Here is a 19,678-nt window from a genome sequence, read left to right on the forward strand (position 1 = left end):
ATTCATGTCAAGGAGTTCCATCATACCTTATACAGAAAGCATATATGTCTACCTCATTACATACAAAATGCTTAAAAAAAACACACAACAATGCCAAGCCACTTCAGTGAATATACACACAATACAAAGTTATCTGTTGAAAATTTTGAATTTTCCATTTGGAACAACTTGACTATAACAAAATCGTAGGAACCAAATTATCTCCCCTTTACTATCAATATATAATGAAGTCAGCTATTTAAACACACCATACTATACAACTCGTCGTTGATAAATTAGTCGGATTATTTATAGTAAAACTTTGAAAACATTTCGTTATCATAATGAAATATTGTGTACTTTCTTAGAAATATTGACTTAATCCTTGATCATGGTGATGCTCAAGCTTTTGCGTGATCAAGATTCTTTATATCCAAGATGGCGTCAGGTGTAGCCGTGAAGACGAAACGGAAAGGAAAAGGTGCTGATTTTGCTCTGTATATCGCTCTTTTGTCCGTATTAAGAGAGTACATCAGGAGATTTTAACACGTCCTACTTTGATCAGCACATCATCGTAATGTGTTCTTGTAGATTTATCTAGTTTGGTAAAGTTGTGTGACCGGTTCAGCTGTTCATTTCATGATTTGCCGGCCTTGTGCTGTCCTGGCAGTTGTGGTTTCAGAAGATCTTTATTATTCCAAAGTTTATATTGTCTCGTTTATTATTTCAGTAAGTCTCCTCTGTAGCGGCTATGCTTTCTTTATCCTAGTCGTTGACATCACTTTATTTGGTCTATCTCTTGGGCTTTTCTTGATTTTATAGACAGTGCGTTTCATTCCTGTGACACATATAAACTACACATGTATGCCTATATCTATGTTTATATATATATAGAAGATGATTTCTAATCCTATGAACCTGTGTCTCTTTGCGAACTTCCATATTCAGTACAGAAATTCAATAAAATGAATCCTAATAAAACATGAGACCTTGTAGTTTATGCTTCCAAAGCGGGTCGTTGACTCTGGGAATGTAACATTTTCGTGGGAATAGACCGGACTTGGTCTGCAGATAAAAATGCATGCATCAAAAGGATTAATCAAAACAAAACATAGACAGCAGTTCCTTCCTTATTTCATATTTCAGGAAACAAAAATAGCTGTAGATATTGATCCGAAAACAAACTGAAAATGTCTTAAATATAGGTTTAATTTTCTCATCTTCTTAAAACTTCTCTCTCATAAAAACTGTAAGTTAAAATGATACTCAGCAGTTAAATTTTTGTAACCTTCCTGGGTGAATTTTGCTTCCCAGAGATGACATTTTGTTATTTAATTTCATACATAATAATTACATCTTGCATATATAATACCATATATAGTATTATTTTCATGTTCTAATGACTTTGTACAACATGTATATTATATTGACAATATCTTTCACAATTGATAAAGTAAGTGACTTTATTTAACTCAATTTACATCCACAGTCTTTCAGCCTTACAGCAGATGAGTACTGGTAGCTAATATTAATATAATTTTGTATAGGGCTGAAGTTAATTCACTGATGTCATATCAATAAAAACATCATATATGAAATGTCAGAATAAGTTGGGTTATGCTGCCAACTGTTGATTAATTTTCTTTATACTGTATCACTTATTCTGCCATTAATGGAAAATTATCAGCAAAATCTTTCCCTCAACAAAAGTTAAAATACTAATCATTCAACATCACAATTCTGTTCACTAAAAATATCGCCTCTAAATATTTCAAAAGTATTCTAAATCCAAAAGTTAGAAACAAAGGTGAAAATTCGAAGACTTGCTGATCATTATTTGTGACTCGTTAACATGAACATCTAAGATCAATATAGATGGAGTATGATTTCTCTCTGATTTCAGACAATGTTACAGCCTACAGTGAGTTGGCTATGCGAGGGAATGCATTTGTGCTGGAGTATTGCAGGACCTCCATGTCTGCTCTGTCTGGGGCAGCGGCGGGAATCCTGGGACTAACAGCACTTTATGGCTTTGCATTTTACTTTGTCACTTCCGTTCTTTTATCAGTAAGTACTTCAATGACAATTTCATGAGATAATTATAAGGATTTTATATCCATAGATATATCAATAGGCATTGGTATGAAATGAGGAAAGCATGATGTCTAGTTCAGTTATGTACCAAACTGTCGCAGTAATTTTTAACAGATTTTGTAAATTGTAAAAGAGAAAGTTGTTGTGAAGATTGTATGTTATAATGCTTATTTATTTTATCTTGCCTGCTTTTTTATGTAATACATCATTTAATGATAGAATAATCTTTTCTTTTCTTCTGCGACTTGAATAATGAGATTTGTGTAACATTTTTCTTCAAAATTTATGCAATTCTGAAATATTTACCTCAATATATATGATTTAATTTGTACATGTTTCTTGCTTAATATTTCTAATAAACAGTTAAATTTTCAAAATTTCGGGAATTAAAAAACTCTGTGTTCAAAGAATTTTCTATGAAAAATAAACAAACAGTTTGCTTGTGTGCTCAATCATTGTTAATTTCCTTTAGTTTATAATGATTTTATTACACTATATAACTATAACTTCTGTTCTGGGAATGAAAAAATGTATTGCTGATTATTTGGTTTGTTGGCTATTTGCAGGTTATGCTGTATTTCAAGGCAGGATCAGCTTGGCACAAATACTTTGTGAACAGACGAGGCTTGTTTATAAATGGATTACTTGGTGGACTATTTGTATCCTTCATTAATACTGTTAATGTTATGTATATCATTAATGTTCTCATTCTGAAGCTGATTGAGTTAATCAGAAAAAACAACTCAAAGATTCAAATGTCAAAATTAATGTGTTGTGTCACTGCTACCTGTGCATAAGTCTTTATGGAAATTGGCTGTGATACATAAGTTGACATTTATCATCAATAGTGAAAAATAAAAATCAGAATGGTTACTGTATTAACTTTGGCTGCAGGAAAATAAAAACTTTTGCAGATGAATGGTTCTAGCAGGGACTTTCCTGCATATTAAGGATAGCTTTGATAATCAGAAAATATAAAGGTTTTCCCATAGAAATAAATGTTTCCCAATCCAGCTTGCAAATTGTTAAATGTGCTGTTTTTTATGGTTTTTTAAACTTTGACATGAATTATCACTTAACTTCTAATTGTGATGAGAATTCTGGAACTTTCCCACAGTAATTTCGACATATCCTGTGTAGAGCATTCCTTTGGATAAAATAAAAATTATTTCAAACAAAAAAAAGTTACAAAAAGTTATACATCACATTCCTACTTTGACTGATTCTGTATACTTTCTATGCTCCTGTTCAATCCAGACACATTAATGGAGAACTTGTACTGTAATTGTAAATAAAACTTTTAAAATTAGATTTTTATTTTTAAGCTGGTATGAGCAAAACTTGAAGATTACAAAATAAAACCCCTTGTCAAAGATGTTAACAGGTGTGTAAAAATTAACATAGATACATGTTAAATCTAGATTATCAAGCACAAAACACATTTTCTGCTGAATACTGATACAGTAGGTTGTAGGTAGCTTTGAAATATCTTTTGAAATCAGAAACTTTTTGTAGTAAATCAGTAAATGAAGACCATGCATGTATTCTAACTATATTATGTCTCCAACTGTTTATTAAGAAATCTTTCCCACAGAGATTGTGATTTGTATATAATTACATTATGTAGCATTGTGTTACTATGCAAGGCAGTATGTACAATTATTTAAATAGCTTTTGAAATTAAAACTCCAATATTTCTTTTGTTGTAATATATATATTTCCTTAACATTCTTTTCAGACATATATCCTGGTTTGGACGTATCCTTTCATGATAATGTATACAGTCTGTTTGGGATTGGGGTAAGGGATGATCATAGGTTATCAGGAACATCAGTCTGTCAGGGATTGATGTTGGAGAGATGTTGGAAATTTAAATGGTAATAATGAATTGGTTAGCAGTCTCTCACAGACTGGGTGGAGAAAAAGATGCAAAAACAATGAAATACTGTCGAGGCAACATCTTTAGTATACAAGGAATAGTCTGGAAATTACCCAAGTAAGCTTTTTACACCCGAAGTACATTTGTTTCCAATACTTAGATCCTGTTACTTGTTATTGTTTTAAACAAAGACAGACATTAATTGCAACAAGCTCGAGATAAGTTGTTAATTGATTTATTATTCGTCGACCTTTTTCGCCCAAACTATTCGGGCTCCGTCAGGACCAAGCCTGACAACTTACTCGGAGCTTGTTGTGATTGATGTCTGTGTTTGTTTGCTCCTGATTCCTCAATCACCCTGCATACCGGGTAGGTGTACAAGTGACAGGAACGTCACATACATATACAAAAACCACGGCGTTGGCTCTAGTCCATGTTAGTTGCTATTGTTTTTTATATAGATTAACAACAATACACAAGCACATTTATATAAGATATGCTAAGAAATTGATCAGATATATCAGGTTCAGCTGGCCGCACCATGAACTGTTTTGTGTTATTTTCTAGCTGGTTAGTTGTATATAGATTTTTTCATCTCTGTTACTCTTCCTGATGCTAGGCATTTCCTCACCAGCAACATTAATGTCCTGGCAACATGCCATACTGTTAGTATAAAAACTTTAGAAGTCTGAAATGAGAAAGAAAATAGAAAACAAAAACAAATGAAGATTCAAGGCCCACTTTATGTCAGCATTTTAAACATTTTTGGTGTTTATTAGAAAGGACCAGCAGATCTTGATACAGGTCTTGAAAAGTATTGTCCAAATTGGTCAGAAACCACATTACATCAGGAGGGCCATCCTTACTTCATGGACAAATAACCCTGGTCAGTCTGGTGTTTGCTATACAGGGGAGACAACTCAAATTGCCATATTTGTCAACTTAAATTTATTTACCCAACAAGAGCAAAATCTATGAACACAATACTTGAGTGATCTATTCAGTCAACAGTGCATTAACTTCTATATCTGTTCAATACAACTGTGATTGAATAATTTCTGTGTCAAACCAACAGAGTGATGTTATATGTGATATCTGTCCATTCACAGGTAATACAGACTTTATAAGATATACAATTTACAAATGTGGTTCATATTTTCCAATTAAAGCTTGAAATTGCTCAGTTAATCTTCCTTAACAAGTGTTTCAGATTTTTATACGGGATGGTGCATGTCTACTGATGAAGTGTAACTAAATTGACACCAAACTTCTGCCAAAACATCTACAAAGTCTCCAGTCTCCACTGGTCTGTAAGACTGATAAACATATGTAGTAAGGGAGACAAATAAGATACATCTACATCGTGTCTATATTAATTACAAGGATGCTGTGTTTAACTTTTCAAAACCACAGTTATTTATACTGTTAAAGGTCTGCCATATCTGAGTGACAGAACTGAGGTGACCATTTCCAGATCAATAATAATAGGTTGTTTGTACTTTGACAAAGACAGTGAAAGTTTTAACAGGCTGTGAGATTACAACCTACAGCTTGTTTTCAGTGGAAAAGTACAAAGAATTTCCTAAAGTGTACTAGTCAGATTTATTTCATCGATATTTCTTTGTCCTGTAAATCTTGTATAAGTTTGTGTAATACCATAACATGCACTCGACTGTGTTCAGAGTCCGTTCTAGGTCTGTTGACTTCCTCTTTATGTTTGACTGTGTAAATATGTATCAGATATAGGTTTCATTTCCTGTCTACAAGGATAAAGTTTTCTATATCTGTTATATGTTTAGGATTTCTGGAAGATTTTCTGGCTGGATAATTTTTTTTATGTTATACAAAACACTATCATACTCCTTCTGCAGATGTCGCCTTGATCTACATTACAATTGTTGTGGTGATGGAATAACTATTATCTTTTTCATTCAATAAATTTTTGAATCCCTGATTTATTTTATGAAGAGTAAGAGAGTTTGGTGATAGTTTTATCATGTTTGAGTGCAATAAATGATTAAGCTATGGTATGTCTGTTAGCTACAACCCTGTGTGTTAAGTGTATGGTGTACGTTTAATGAGCAGATTTATTGGGAAAATCCTTAAACATTCCAATTGGGATGTGTGCATGTGGTGTACTTAGAGTATGTTTTGTTACTTTATATATTGTCAACTTTATGTCCTAATTTTCTGTCTGATTTTTAACCAAAAGGTGTACAAACATCCGAACTTATAGTAAGTTGTATTCACTGGGAATATGTTCTGTTTCAGCTGCTATTGGTGTAGTAATGAAATAGAATCCTGCTTACCAAGAGCTTCCTATTTCTATGGTAAATTAGTTTATATGTTTCTAACTTAACTGTCATAACAAGTTCATTAATCGACCCTGTTAAGACAAACTTGTACAATAGGTGATTTCTGAGGTAACACAAGTTCATTAATCTTCTCTGTTAAGACAAACTTGTACAACAGGTAATTTCTGAGGTAACACAAGTTCATTAATCTTCTCTGTTAAGATAAACTTGTACAACAGGTAATTCCTGAGGTAACACAAGTTCATTAATCTTCTCTGTTAAGATAAACTTGTACAACAGGTAATTTCTGAGGTAACACAAGTTCATTAATCTTCTCTGTTAAGACAAACTTGTACAACAGGTAATTTCTGAGGTAACACAAGTTCATTAATTGGCTCTGTTAAGATAAACTTGTACAACAGGTGATTTCTGAGGTAACACAAGTTCATTAATCTTCTCTGTTAAGACAAACTTGTACAACAGGTGATTTCTGCAGTACAACTGTACAGAAGTATTACATTTAGCATTTTTGGATGAATTTTTAGATATTGATAATAAACAGATATAATAAACAGTGTACATTTTAAACAGTTTTATGTTTTTTATTTGGGTGTCATTTTAGTATTCATTTACAAAATGTGAGATCACTTTTCAAAATTAATAAAATCGTTAGATTAGATATTTGATATCAGTATTCTCACAAATAAGTGATATTAATGATTTGATGTTATTATATCATTGATCTGAATTAGAGATAACAGTAATTCATTTTAGATATCATTGATATACAGAACTATTGATATCATAGTATCAAATCATTAATATTATTTATTCAAATTATTGATGTCATATTTTGAAGATAAATACTAAAATGGCCCCACAGTTCTTGATTTCTAAATATCCATTTACACAAAGCTTTTTGCCATGGTTGCAGGATTGTTTATCAAAATATACATTGTAAGATTTTTAATTCCCAGCTAGTATAAAAGATCTTGTATGTTTTGACAGTGTTTTACATTACTATACAGTGTAACAATTAATATCTTTCCTTGGATCCCTGAAACACAGACTCCTCAGATGTGCTTGTACTTTTCTGATTCACTGTACTTTGATAAAAAAAAATCCTTTACAAATGTCAAAGTATCTACAGCGACATAAATCATGTTCTCAAATAATAACAAGATATCACATTGCATGTAATATTGCTGTGTTAAAGAATACTGTAAAATAGTGAAGAACAGTCTCACTTTTCAACCAGTCAGATACCTATAAAAGTTTAGATACTCTGACAACAAAATTCATGGAGTCATGGTTTTTATGTATACCAAAATACCAAATTTCACAAAAAATATTGAATTTTTACTAAAGCTTTCAAACCATCAGAAGCATTAATTGGTTACTACAGGAGCCATCTTAGACGAAGATGTTTTGATTCTGAATAAATGCAAACACACAACAACCCTTGTGTGCAAAGTTTCATTAAGACTGGGTGTGTACACATACATATAATCTTCAGGAAAAAATGAGACAAACTTTAGATCTATATTTTTTTCAAACACAACACACGACCTTTGACTTGTAGCCCTGAAGAGTGATCTTCTGCACGCCCCAATGATAATGACACTTATCTGTAAAGGTATGTTAACATGGAGAGGTTGGAAAGAATCATATCTTAACATGTTATGTATTTATGTTTGGCCTATATATATGCTTGAGATATGAAATTAAGGGTATATTTCACTTAGTCTGATACTTAATGCTCATGTCGGCTATAAGAACCAAATTTTACTAGTATTTATGTTTAGGAGTATTTTGGTAATCAACATTGTATGGTAGATAATCAAGAGTATAAAGATTACTGGCTTTGAAACTTTTTCTAAGAAATATACTTACTATAACAAGTAGCAAGTTCCAGCTGCATCATTCAAAATACAGCTGTGATCAAGAAAAGAAATTTTAACAAAGAGCAATAACTCTGTAGGTAAGAGGTAGCAGGCCCTGACTATGATACACTGTAGATGTGCCTCGTTTCAGAAAATTCCAAGTTGCATTGTCCTTAATTAACTTAAAGTAATAATGCTGTGGACATGAAGCTTTAATAAAGGGCGTTATCTTTGTAAATAAGGGGTTGTGGACCTTGAATCTAATACAATCCACACCATCTTAGTTTAAATGATGTACACACAGAAGTTTAATATCCCTGATTAGCTGAGGGCATAGCTATGCTCTGAACAGGAAAAGGACAGATGGACTAAGTAGCAACAACATTTTGAAAATTTTTGGGGAGCATAATTAAAAAGAAATCCCAAAGTGATCTTGGCACCCACCATTGTTTGGTTATTTGCTCTTTGAAAGTGTGACCCTTTCCCTTCTTTCTCATCTCTTCTCTGTTTTTGCTCATACAGAAATAGCCATTATAATCTTTACCTGCCAAATCCAAGATGGTCGTCTGTAAACCTTTTTTTTTTCTGATAAGTCTTAAAATCAAATTGGCACAACTAGGGATAAAGGGGAACCTACAGAGCAAATTTAACAGAGATCTATTGAATACTTCTCAAAGAAATAGCAATAACAAATTTTCAAAATCAAAATCCAAGATGGTTGCCAATCAGCCATTTTGTTTTTCTGATCAGTTCAAAAATCAAATGGGCACAACTAGGGACCAACGGAAACCTACAGATGAAATTTGAGAAAGATCCATCCAATACTTCTCAAGTAATAGCGATGACAAAAAATGTTTACAGACAGACAGACGAACAATGGAAGGACGATGTAGGCCATTTGAATATTCCACCCTCTGATGATGGTGGGTTAAAAAGTACAGTTAGGCCACAGCAGTTTGGGGAGGCAAGTAACTGTGAAGATGAATGGATAAGACCACCTTGAATTATTTTTAATGAAATTGAGGTTGGAAGTGGAAGGAGTATTCTCTCAAGATTTTTTTTTATACAATGCTTTCTCCCTCTTTGGTGAGTGTGTGTACTTTGTTGGTACACAATTAGTTCCCTCAACATACACACTACAAACAGGTTACACCATTTTTACTTTAGTAGAAAATACAACAAAACCCTGATACATTTTGTTCTTGAAAATTGTTTTTAATAAAAATTACAAACAACAACCATTACAAAATAGCAATTGTGTAACAAAAATATATAGCATAATATAAATAACAGTGTTGTTGATGTCTACCTTCCAAAGTATCTAACAACTTTACTAACACGAAAACAAGGAGGAGAGACAACAGGCCGTGCAAGTCATTTTCATACTGTTATAAATCCTTGCTGACAAAATTTAAACCAGAATTATAAGCATTAATTTATCTTCTTTTCCTTGCTTGTTGCAAATCTATTTTTTCTGGACTTGATGATAAATTATAAATCCTTGCTGACAAAATTTAAACCAGAATTATAAGCATTAATTTATCTTCTTTTCCTTGCTTGTTGCAAATCTATTTTTTCTGGACTTGATGATAAACAATATTGACAGAAGCTGTGATAAAGAGAGATTTCACGACTTTTTTGACAACTTGATTTTCTACTGTTAAGTTTTTACTAAGAACTACATAACATTAATGTCATCCCAGCTGAAGTATTGTAGTAACTAGAAGCCTCTAGAGTGCAGTAAAGGACATCACCAGGCAACACAATTGTAGGAAAATTCCGAAAAACTATAAGGAAAATACACCCTTAAACTTTTTCAAATAGTGCTACTATAAACTTTGTTGTGTACAATAGAACTTTGTACAATTGCATCAAAATCTGAAAGTATCCAATCCTGTCACTACTAACCAAATAACCATAACAACAGGGATAAACGAAACATTCTACATTAATTAAATTTTATCATATATGTCACTCTGTAATAATCTATACAGAATGTTAATAGTTCCAAAACATGTGATATTAGGCTTTCATGTCTATCTAAAAATATGTATTTTCAGTACTTTTCTTTTGACATTTAAAAATTTTAAAAATTAAACAAAATTAAAATTCAATATAAACAATAATCTGCCATTCAGTTCAGTTCAGTGTTTTTTCTTCTCCCTTACATACAAAAGCTACATAATATGGTGCATGGTGAAAACTTAAGTTTTCTTCAAATATCAGACATACTGTAAAAAACATATTTTAGTGGGGCTGAATTTCTTAATTTTTCAAAAAAGCACTATTTTGTAGACATTTGATTTCATTGATAAGTATAGTTTTATAAATGTACTAATGATGACAATTTGTGGACATCAGAATTTGTGGATCTAAAGTACCCACAAAATCAACAAACCCCCTCAAAAATAACTGAGTAACAGTATGATTCATATTCATGATTTGGGAGTCTCTGTGAATCATACCATATTGGCACATGGATGTCATAAAATGTACAATTACGCCTTGTAAATAATTACATTGAAAATTTCACTCTGTAATTGAAAACGAAAAAAAAACCCAAAATCCATAAAGTCTTCAATGACTTTTTGTCAAAACACCGTTTTCCAGTTAATACATTTAAACTGATAAAAGTAATATCATTCTTTTAGTACACTCAGTAATGCACTGCAAACCTAAGGATTTTTACAGAAATGAAATGTATCAGACGAAAATTAAATATCTCGCTTCTTTTTACACTTCCTTCCAATTTAGAACAAACCATGAAGAACTTCCCGAAATCCTAGATTTATAGTCATTTTCCATGACACAACAAATAATCTTATACAAATTCTAAACTATGAAGTTTCGGCTTTATCAATGGCAAAATTTAGTATGTTGAGTAAAGTAATCACATTCTATATGAAATGTGTAAATGCTCAGATTTCAAAATTTACAAAGTCTACTATATCCAAATTACCAAAGCACGTATTCAGTCCCGATTTTCTGTTTCGAGTCCAGGTTTTCAAAACTCTGCACTTGTCCAGATTACCAAAGTATGAACAAGTCCATATTTCCAAAATCTGTATTCATCCAGATTACAATATTCTGTCAATGCATGGTCAGTTTAGAAAAAATTAATATCTAGTAAATAAATGTCTCGATCATATGTAACATGTATGTGGGCATATTCTGAAAACAGTTGGAATCTGGAAAACTATTGATCAGAATTCAACCAGAGGTCATGTATCACAATGTCCTAAGTTTTGATTATTATAACAACCTGAATCTTTTTAAACTCAAGACACAAGTATAATATTGAATCCCACAAAATCAACAACAATTTAAACAACTCCAGTGGTATTGTTTACAGGAAGGATTTACAAAGATGTACAAGATAAAACTCAAAAGTACCAGATAAAATATTTGCATGGTGTCCAGTTGGTGTTCAAAATATTTCTTAAAATTACCTGAAACAAACAGTACTTATGCATTTTTTTTCTCATTATTACTGTAAGTAGAGAATCTTCCTATACAATAAATATAATAATGTTTTAAAAAGGAATAAATTTAAAGGCAGAAGTTGTTTGAAGTAATATGTCTATTTGAAATGATCTTGAATTACATGTCTATTTTTAGGTGATAATATAAAGAGATAATCTTATAAGGAGAGTGCTTTATCAAGGAAATAGGCTACAGCTATGAAACAGTGGATGTACATATAACATGTGTTAAATCAATTACTGTTTATAAAAAACATATATAAAATGTATGTAATGTACACATACTAATCACTAACATCAGCGTTTAAAGAAAAAACGTTAAAAAGTTTAAATTTGTGAAAATGAAACAATGCATGATGCTGTTACTTAGGGGGTTCAACCTCAATCATATGACATGTGCTTAAACGTTGTATACCACCAGGATGATGGCAGACAGCAGATGTTCCGTAGCACGATATATTATACAAATTAAGTTGAACTTCCTTGTTATAGAAAAGGAATGCAAATCACTCAACAAAAACACAAGAGACCCCTGTGACCTGAATCGCTAACCTATTTTCATCATTTCTCTGAACCGGAACAGAAAATGGAAATTCTGTTGACATCAAAGGTCAAAGTTATCAGCCATAAATTTCAGACTGTTATTATTGCACTCCTGTATGGTTACATAATTTGGACATTTCTACTGATGACTGACCCCCTGGTACCAAGTGTTTCTTTAGAACTCAAAATTACACATAAATCATGCCATACTGAAGGAGTGGAGGCTAAAATCTCTTTTTCCTTCAACTCTTTTGGACTGTATTAATTTAAAATCTCATCAGGTATAAGAAAGGGTTAGAATTATCAGGACATACGGACGGATGTTGCACTATGGCATAATGTCATTGGCACTGTACCAAACATAAACAGCAACATAAAATACACAATAACAAAAATGATAATTATCTAATGGAATAGCACTTTAAATAAATTAATCAACAACAATAATGTTTACAAATATCTAAATATAATCTTCTATTTAGATATGAATCTTATATATATCAAGCTATTGTTAAACACTTGTAAACAAAGTTTGGAAGATGTGTAGTTGAGTTGGACTACCACACAAACAATGCTACATTCAAATATAATTTTCATAAAATTCAAATACTATTAAGTTGAAATAATATAATTTGAATTCCAGCAACAATCTTTACCTATCAAAAGAATTGATAGCTGTACCTTGCTTGCTTTTTAAGACTGAATATATGTAATATGGTAGAGACAAAAGTGCTGTCCAGGTACACTGTAATATATAGTTTTAAAAAAGGTAATTTATATATACAATGTTCTGGATTTAACAGTAAGTTTGATTTATTTCAATAATATCTTGATTTTATGTTATTTAAATTTGATGATGTTAAAGAGACCATCTAGTCAATTTGAATAGGCTAATCAATCAAAAGTAAAGAGAACTACGGTATAACTGGTGTTTTTTAAAAGTTGAAATTTTTGTGATTTGCTGCAGAAAATATCAAATTATGTTTCACCAAATTTAAAAACTTTACAACCTGCATTAAAAAGGCTGTGCCTCACTCTTTCACAGATTAAATATTGCAAAAATATCCTCCTTTGAGAATGTAACCAGTAATACAATGTACATATCAAGCAGAGGTTCACTATATTTTACAAGATTACAAGCAAAATGATCTTAATATATGTATGTTACTGATATGTCATCACAATTTGTAAGTTATCAAAGTTGATCACCAAAAGAAAATACTTCTTTTTGAAAATTAAGGAAGATTTTCTCTTTGTAATCAGTGTTATTTAGAGGACCAGTAATATCTATATATAATTTCTTATATATTACATCTTTGTGTTATCACATCACCATTCACTTGGTCGTCCCAATATCCAGCCTTGGTGCTCCAGTCACCATTAATCAAGTTATCCAGTCTCCAGTATTTATCAAGTCATCATCAATGAACTCTCTATCATCATGTGTTAATCCAGCCATAACCAATCTCGTCTATTCAGTGAAAAAGAGTGACTTTTAATCTTCTACACAAAATTGTATCAAAATTTCATCTACTACAGAATTTGCATTTTGTCACTGCAGGAAATACGTTTTACGGGACAAATCAGCTGATTTGATAATGAATTTCAATTATACAGGAAACAGAATATCTACATCAAATTACTTATACCACAAACAACACTCCACAGCAACAGTTACAAATCATCTGTGAATTAGTATAAGGATTGAATTTTTGATGGTAAAAACAGGCTATTTTAAAACTTCTTGTATTTACATAACTTTTTTTGATGTATAAGACAGAGAATTTACATTTATTTACACAGACATATATATATATATATATAATAGCTGCCATCTTGTACTGTTGATACTATTGACTTAACACATCCTACAGTAAACACGCTGTTACCAAAATCCTATCCCCACACCAGTATTAGGATCGTCTCATCATAAATCCAGTGTCCAGTAGATAAATCAACATTGTTTAATCATTTAAACACCTCTAAATCCAACAAAATCTGATGAAAACAAAGACGTCTCTACAGGAGACAAAGGTGACTGGATAACTGACGAGGAACAAAGGTGGCCAGAATACGCAAGGGGAAGAAAAACACTAAACTATTAAAAGGAAACAAAGGTGACTGGATAACTGACGAGGAACAAAGGTGGCCAGAATACGCAAGGGGAAGAAAAACACTAAACTATTAAAAGGAAACAAAGGTGACTGGATTATCTAAAAGAGCAAAAGTGACTGGATTATCTAAAGCATAAAAGGTGATTGGAATATCAATGGAAACCAAGGACACTGGGTTATCTACTGGTAACAAAGGTGACTGGATTATTTTATGGAAGTGACCGAATAATCTACTGGGAACAATGAAAGATGCCTAGAATTTATAAGGGGAATATAGGTAAGTGTCATAGATTATCTCAGATCAAAGGGAACTTGGTTATCCTCAATTAGGACCAAAGATGTCTATATTATCTACGGAGAAGGAAAGTTACTTGATTATCTATCAAGAAGGAAGTGACTGGATAATTTACTGGGAACAAACGTTTTGCACCAACTTTTCCCCAACACAGTGACAAAATGCTTTCACTGCTTGATAATATTATCAACATTCAGAATTGGCAATGAAAAAATGCTTGAGGACCGATTCAATGAACATCACAACAGATGTATTTTTACCTGTTATATACTTACAGGTAACAAATGGATGGATATCAGATTTGATACGGATGGCTGGTTATCATAGAATATATCATAAATATTCGTCTAATCTAGATATAACTGTTAATATAAAACACATCATAAGGATCAGGGCCATGTTGTCAATGATGACATGAAATTAAATTTAGGATCGAATCTATTGCATTTATTTAACTGTGAAACAAACTGAAGCTCTAGTTTATAAAACCAACAACTTCACTTCAGTGATGATATAAAAATGTTTAAAAGTTAATTTAAAGTTTTGTTCAAAACAAAACCAAAAAGATAAAGAATAACTTACTCTAAAAGAACTGATATTCATAATTTTTTAAAAAAGGCAAATTTCTCCCAGGCATTTTCAATTTATAATATTCCTACATTCCCTTATATAATCATTTCTAAATGAGAAGAAAACCAAACTTAATAAACAGACATGATTTATCAATTAAAAACTGCAGATTTTCCCCCTTTACTATCTTAATTGTTTTATTATTACAACCATTCTCCTTTACACTGTAAACCTATAGATTCATATAACACTACATTTTCTGATCTAGTATATGGAAGGCTCTGTTTGGAATTTTATTGATCCTAATCACAAAGTAAGGCATTGTCTGTAGAATAAACTGATATTAAAGTAACCTGAAATGTTGTGTCTACCTCATACATATTTGTCAAGATAACAAAACCCCTTGTACAACTTAGCCCGACCTTAAAACACTAGAACTTTAAAGTCAATGTTATCTGTCTTCGGCAGCAACATGCCCGATAAGGTATATGTTGTCATAGAGATGACCTGCAAGGTCATCACTAACACCCTCAGCAGCTCTTCGTGTGTTCCGGATAAATTCTCGCTTGGACATCTTGTTTTTAACATGAGGACTTGCGAGATCAACAGACAACATGATAAGAGAAAAACACAACACGAACACTGCATCTACAAACAAAATAGAAAGGAAAATCCAAAATCCAGTAGCTGATTACAAAGACATACATTGAAATATCCTCAATAATCTATATCAATGTTTCTTCTCATACTAAAATTCACTTATTTCCGAAAATTCAACTTCACAGGAAGAACAACAGGCATTTTCATTTTATCATAACCATATATATAAATATGCATGGAATGTACAATATATAAATTCTATTATGAAAAATCATGCATGTATATTTGTTTTGTTAATTAATAAAATCATTTCACACTACAACTAATATCATTCAGAGGTGTACCTTTAGAAAGACCTAACTGAGGATTGCAGTTGCAAAACCGCTCGGAGAACTTCTCTATAATATCAGTGAGATAATCTCCCCTTTGATCAGGTGCAGATACTTCACCAAAAAAGTTCCTGAGAGCATTGGGTAAAAACTGGTTTTCAAAATTCTGTAGTTGCACCATCTTAGATAATGCATCCCTCCTACAAAGTAAAAATGTAACATTATTTTATTTGTTATTAAATGTCTCCTTAATTTCAATATATTTTGTAACTATGAAAGTAATGTTAAAGAAAAATAAAGAGACATTTTTGAAAATCATAAAAAAAATTGAAAGTAAAAAGCAAAAGGACAAACTGGTGTTTTCACAAAATGATAGTGAAGTGCACTGAATGGCCAAAATGTCAGAAAATAGTATGAGTTGTAATGTTCTCACCTTTGATCCAGATACTCTCTCTTCCTGGCAGGTCGGATCCTTTTTGTATGGTGAAGGAATCTGGCTATCTCTGTTGGGTTGTCGTTCAGTAGACCATGTTGGAACAAGTACCTTGCACCCTACAGTTTCCAAATCAAGATAAAATGGAAAGCTATAACCACAACTGTACCTAATAACTTATTAACAATTAAAATGTTGGAAGACAAATGTAGAAAGTCAGGCATGATACTTCAGTAAGCATATTAGAATTTTGTCATATCAAACTTTTTCAGAAAATTCTAAATCTATGATGGAAATGTAAGACAGCTACTGCAAGCTGGTAATTTTTTTTTACTTTAGATCTTACCTCAAAAGGATCAAAGTTGAAAGTGAGACTGGCTTCATCCAGCAGGAGATACAAACGTTTGTAGGTGAGACCTGTTGGCTTCTTTCTATAGGCACTAGTATATCCCCAGGAGTCTCGGCATAACCTGACCATATTATACAGATAAAACAATGTTATTTTGAGTCCTGACATAACCTGACCATACTGTACAGATAAAACAATGTTATTTTAAGTCCTGATATAACCTGACCATACTGTACAGATAAAACAATGTTATTTTGAGTCCTGACATAACCTGACCATATTGTACAGATAAAACAATGTTATTTTGAGTCCTGATATAACCTGACCATATTGTACAGATAAAACAATGTTATTTTGAGTCCTGACATAACCTGACCATACTGTACAGATAAAACAATGTTATTTTGAGTCCTGACATAACCTGACCATATTGTACAGATAAAACAATGTTATTTTGAGTCCTGATATAACCTGACCATATTGTACAGATAAAACAATGTTATTTTGAGTCCTGATATAACCTGACCATATTGTACAGATAAAACAGTGTTATTTTGAGTCCTGACATAACCTGACCATACTGTACAGATAAAACAGTGTTATTTTGAGTCCTGACATAACCTGACCATACTGTACAGATAAAACAATGTTATTTTGAGTCCTGACATAACCTGACCATACTGTACAGATAAAACAGTGTTATTTTGAGTCCTGACATAACCTGACCATACTGTACAGATAAAACAGTGTTATTTTGAGTCCTGATATAACCTGACCATACTGTACAGATAAAACAATGTTATTTTGATATAACCTGACCATACTGTACAGATAAAACAATGTTATTTTGAGTCCTGATATAACCTGACCATACTGTACAGATAAAACAATGTTATTTTAAGTCCTGGCATAACCTCTCTAAACAAGACAAACCAGTAACTAGACCATATGGAAACTTCACAAAGGTTTATATAGAATCAGTGATGCTGGTACATATATAGATATTGTTGAATGTTTATATATCACTGTTTGTTCTGTACAATTTTATATTACCATAACTACCCTACAGACAAATTTGGAAGAAACTTATGTTATTGGCTAATTTCTTTATACAATAAATAATGAAAAATGAATCAATCAAGGACAATGTACCGGTAAAATTGTACATCTGTATTTTTTCCACATTGTAGTTATGTGTATGTAAACTGTGTACAGCACATGTAAAAAAAAAAAAAAAGAAAATTCTTACCAGCGTAATTATCTGTAACTGGCGTACAGAAATATCATATAGTGTATCTTGTGCAGGAAATCTGGTTCTTAACCAACAACACTAAATCTATTGTATGGTAAAGTGCTTCCAATCATAATTTAGGATTTCCTTATGTAACATAAAGTACCATTTATATTTAAAAGTTACACTTGTTGAGATTTCACTTTACATTTATCTTATTCATGAATTTCTAATCATCGGATATAAAATGTCATTCAATGCAAATTACCCAAGCCAGAGAATTTCATCATTTGCTAGATTTTCCCAGACACACGCTGCTAGACAAAGATCAGTGGCATTGAGGTGGGAGAGAATGTTTAGACTGAGCTCTGGAGGAAGGTCCTCAATGTTAGGGAATCTTGTAATCACATGGTCAGTCTGTCTTTTTTTGCGCAGATGGGGACTATTGGTGGGTTCTTCTGTCAGTTCGGTGGGGCCGCAGTACCCCAGACGATCAAGTTCCTGTAGTCTGCGGAGTGTCTGGCCCATCCTGGCACTTCTGATTATGCTCCTTTCGTATCCCTGAAGTAAAGGGTTGTAAAGTGTCGAGAGCCTTTTATGCCATTTTCAGATATTTATTAAAGAGTATGTAACAGAGATCATTATTTATTTCAATGCCTCCGCTAGATTTTGATTATGAGATCCCTGACTTACTAGTCTGACCGTCAAACTAAAAAGAAGTTCTCTGTAGCCAAACAGCATATTGTGACTAGAATTTACAAGGGTTTCAGGTATACTTCACATGTATTTGTTGTCCCAGTGCATATGTGATAATAGGTCACATGTAAAGAACTTTTTTTTTAATTTCAAATTTGGAAAATGACTGAATTGATCTACCTTCATAGTTATCAAAAACATACAATCTATACACCATTTGTGTTTAAATTACAAGCAAATACTTACTTATTCTGTATACAAAATTCCAGAAAGAGGCGATGCGTATTGTTTGCATACATTGTATAGCGGATCCATGATATATCGAAGTCAAAAATAGATCCATCATTTTCTCGATGACTTTTTAATTCCAATGTCAACCGTTACAAACCAATAGCCGATCGCGAAAACAGACTTGTTTGCAAAATTACTTTTTCCCACCTATCTAGAACAAAACATTTTTTGATATCCGAGTACTGAAGTACCTAACATTGTAAACAAGAGTTGTTCGCCTGCACACCTGTCTGGACAAATCATTGATACGATGGTACTCTTTTATATAGCATTAATTTATCTTATCACTCGACAAAAATGCAAAAACATGCCTAAATATTCTGACAATGCCACGGGTCATCCTGTATCTGATACTGGTTTAGAACAGAAACTCATAACACTGAAGAAATGTTTTCGAGACAGTTGCTCCAGTGACCCAGATTTGCATCTTGACTGACATAGCAAATCACCACTTACCGATTATGTAGTGCGATTCACGAGGCGTGCCATTTATCGATAACGGTAGAAAACGTGTGTATGTGTCTTACCAGAAAGGGAGAGATCTTGAATACCCGGTTAAGGCTGCAATAATCGGCGCTCCACCCGTGACACAATTATTGCGGTCATGGTCGAAATG

General features: G+C 32.3%; 2 protein-coding genes across 2 annotated transcripts; one reads left to right on the forward strand and one right to left on the reverse strand.

Moving 5' to 3' along the window:
• The first annotated feature begins 417 nt into the window (after window positions 1-417).
• LOC132544714 (ER membrane protein complex subunit 6-like) lies at window positions 418-6,834 on the forward strand. Its single transcript, XM_060208355.1, has 5 exons — window positions 418-460; window positions 1,883-2,046; window positions 2,640-2,732; window positions 3,812-3,831; window positions 5,163-6,834. Exons 1-5 carry the CDS (start codon window positions 418-420, stop codon window positions 5,191-5,193), a joined length of 351 nt encoding a protein of 116 aa, XP_060064338.1. The 3' UTR covers window positions 5,194-6,834.
• An 8,321-nt stretch (window positions 6,835-15,155) lies between these two features.
• Window positions 15,156-19,678, reverse strand: LOC132544750 (F-box only protein 8-like). The gene is made up of 6 exons (XM_060208400.1): window positions 19,590-19,678; window positions 18,344-18,636; window positions 16,842-16,965; window positions 16,496-16,614; window positions 16,078-16,262; window positions 15,156-15,781 (listed from the first exon to the last, which is right to left on the reverse strand). Exons 2-6 carry the CDS (start codon window positions 18,601-18,603, stop codon window positions 15,585-15,587), a joined length of 885 nt encoding a protein of 294 aa, XP_060064383.1. The 5' UTR covers window positions 18,604-18,636; window positions 19,590-19,678; the 3' UTR covers window positions 15,156-15,584.

The sequence above is a fragment of the Ylistrum balloti genome, unplaced genomic scaffold, assembly GCF_031769215.1.
Source record: "Ylistrum balloti isolate Yb309-2 unplaced genomic scaffold, AGI_CSIRO_Ybal_v1 Utg369808, whole genome shotgun sequence".
NCBI classification, from domain to species: domain Eukaryota; kingdom Metazoa; phylum Mollusca; class Bivalvia; order Pectinida; family Pectinidae; genus Ylistrum; species Ylistrum balloti.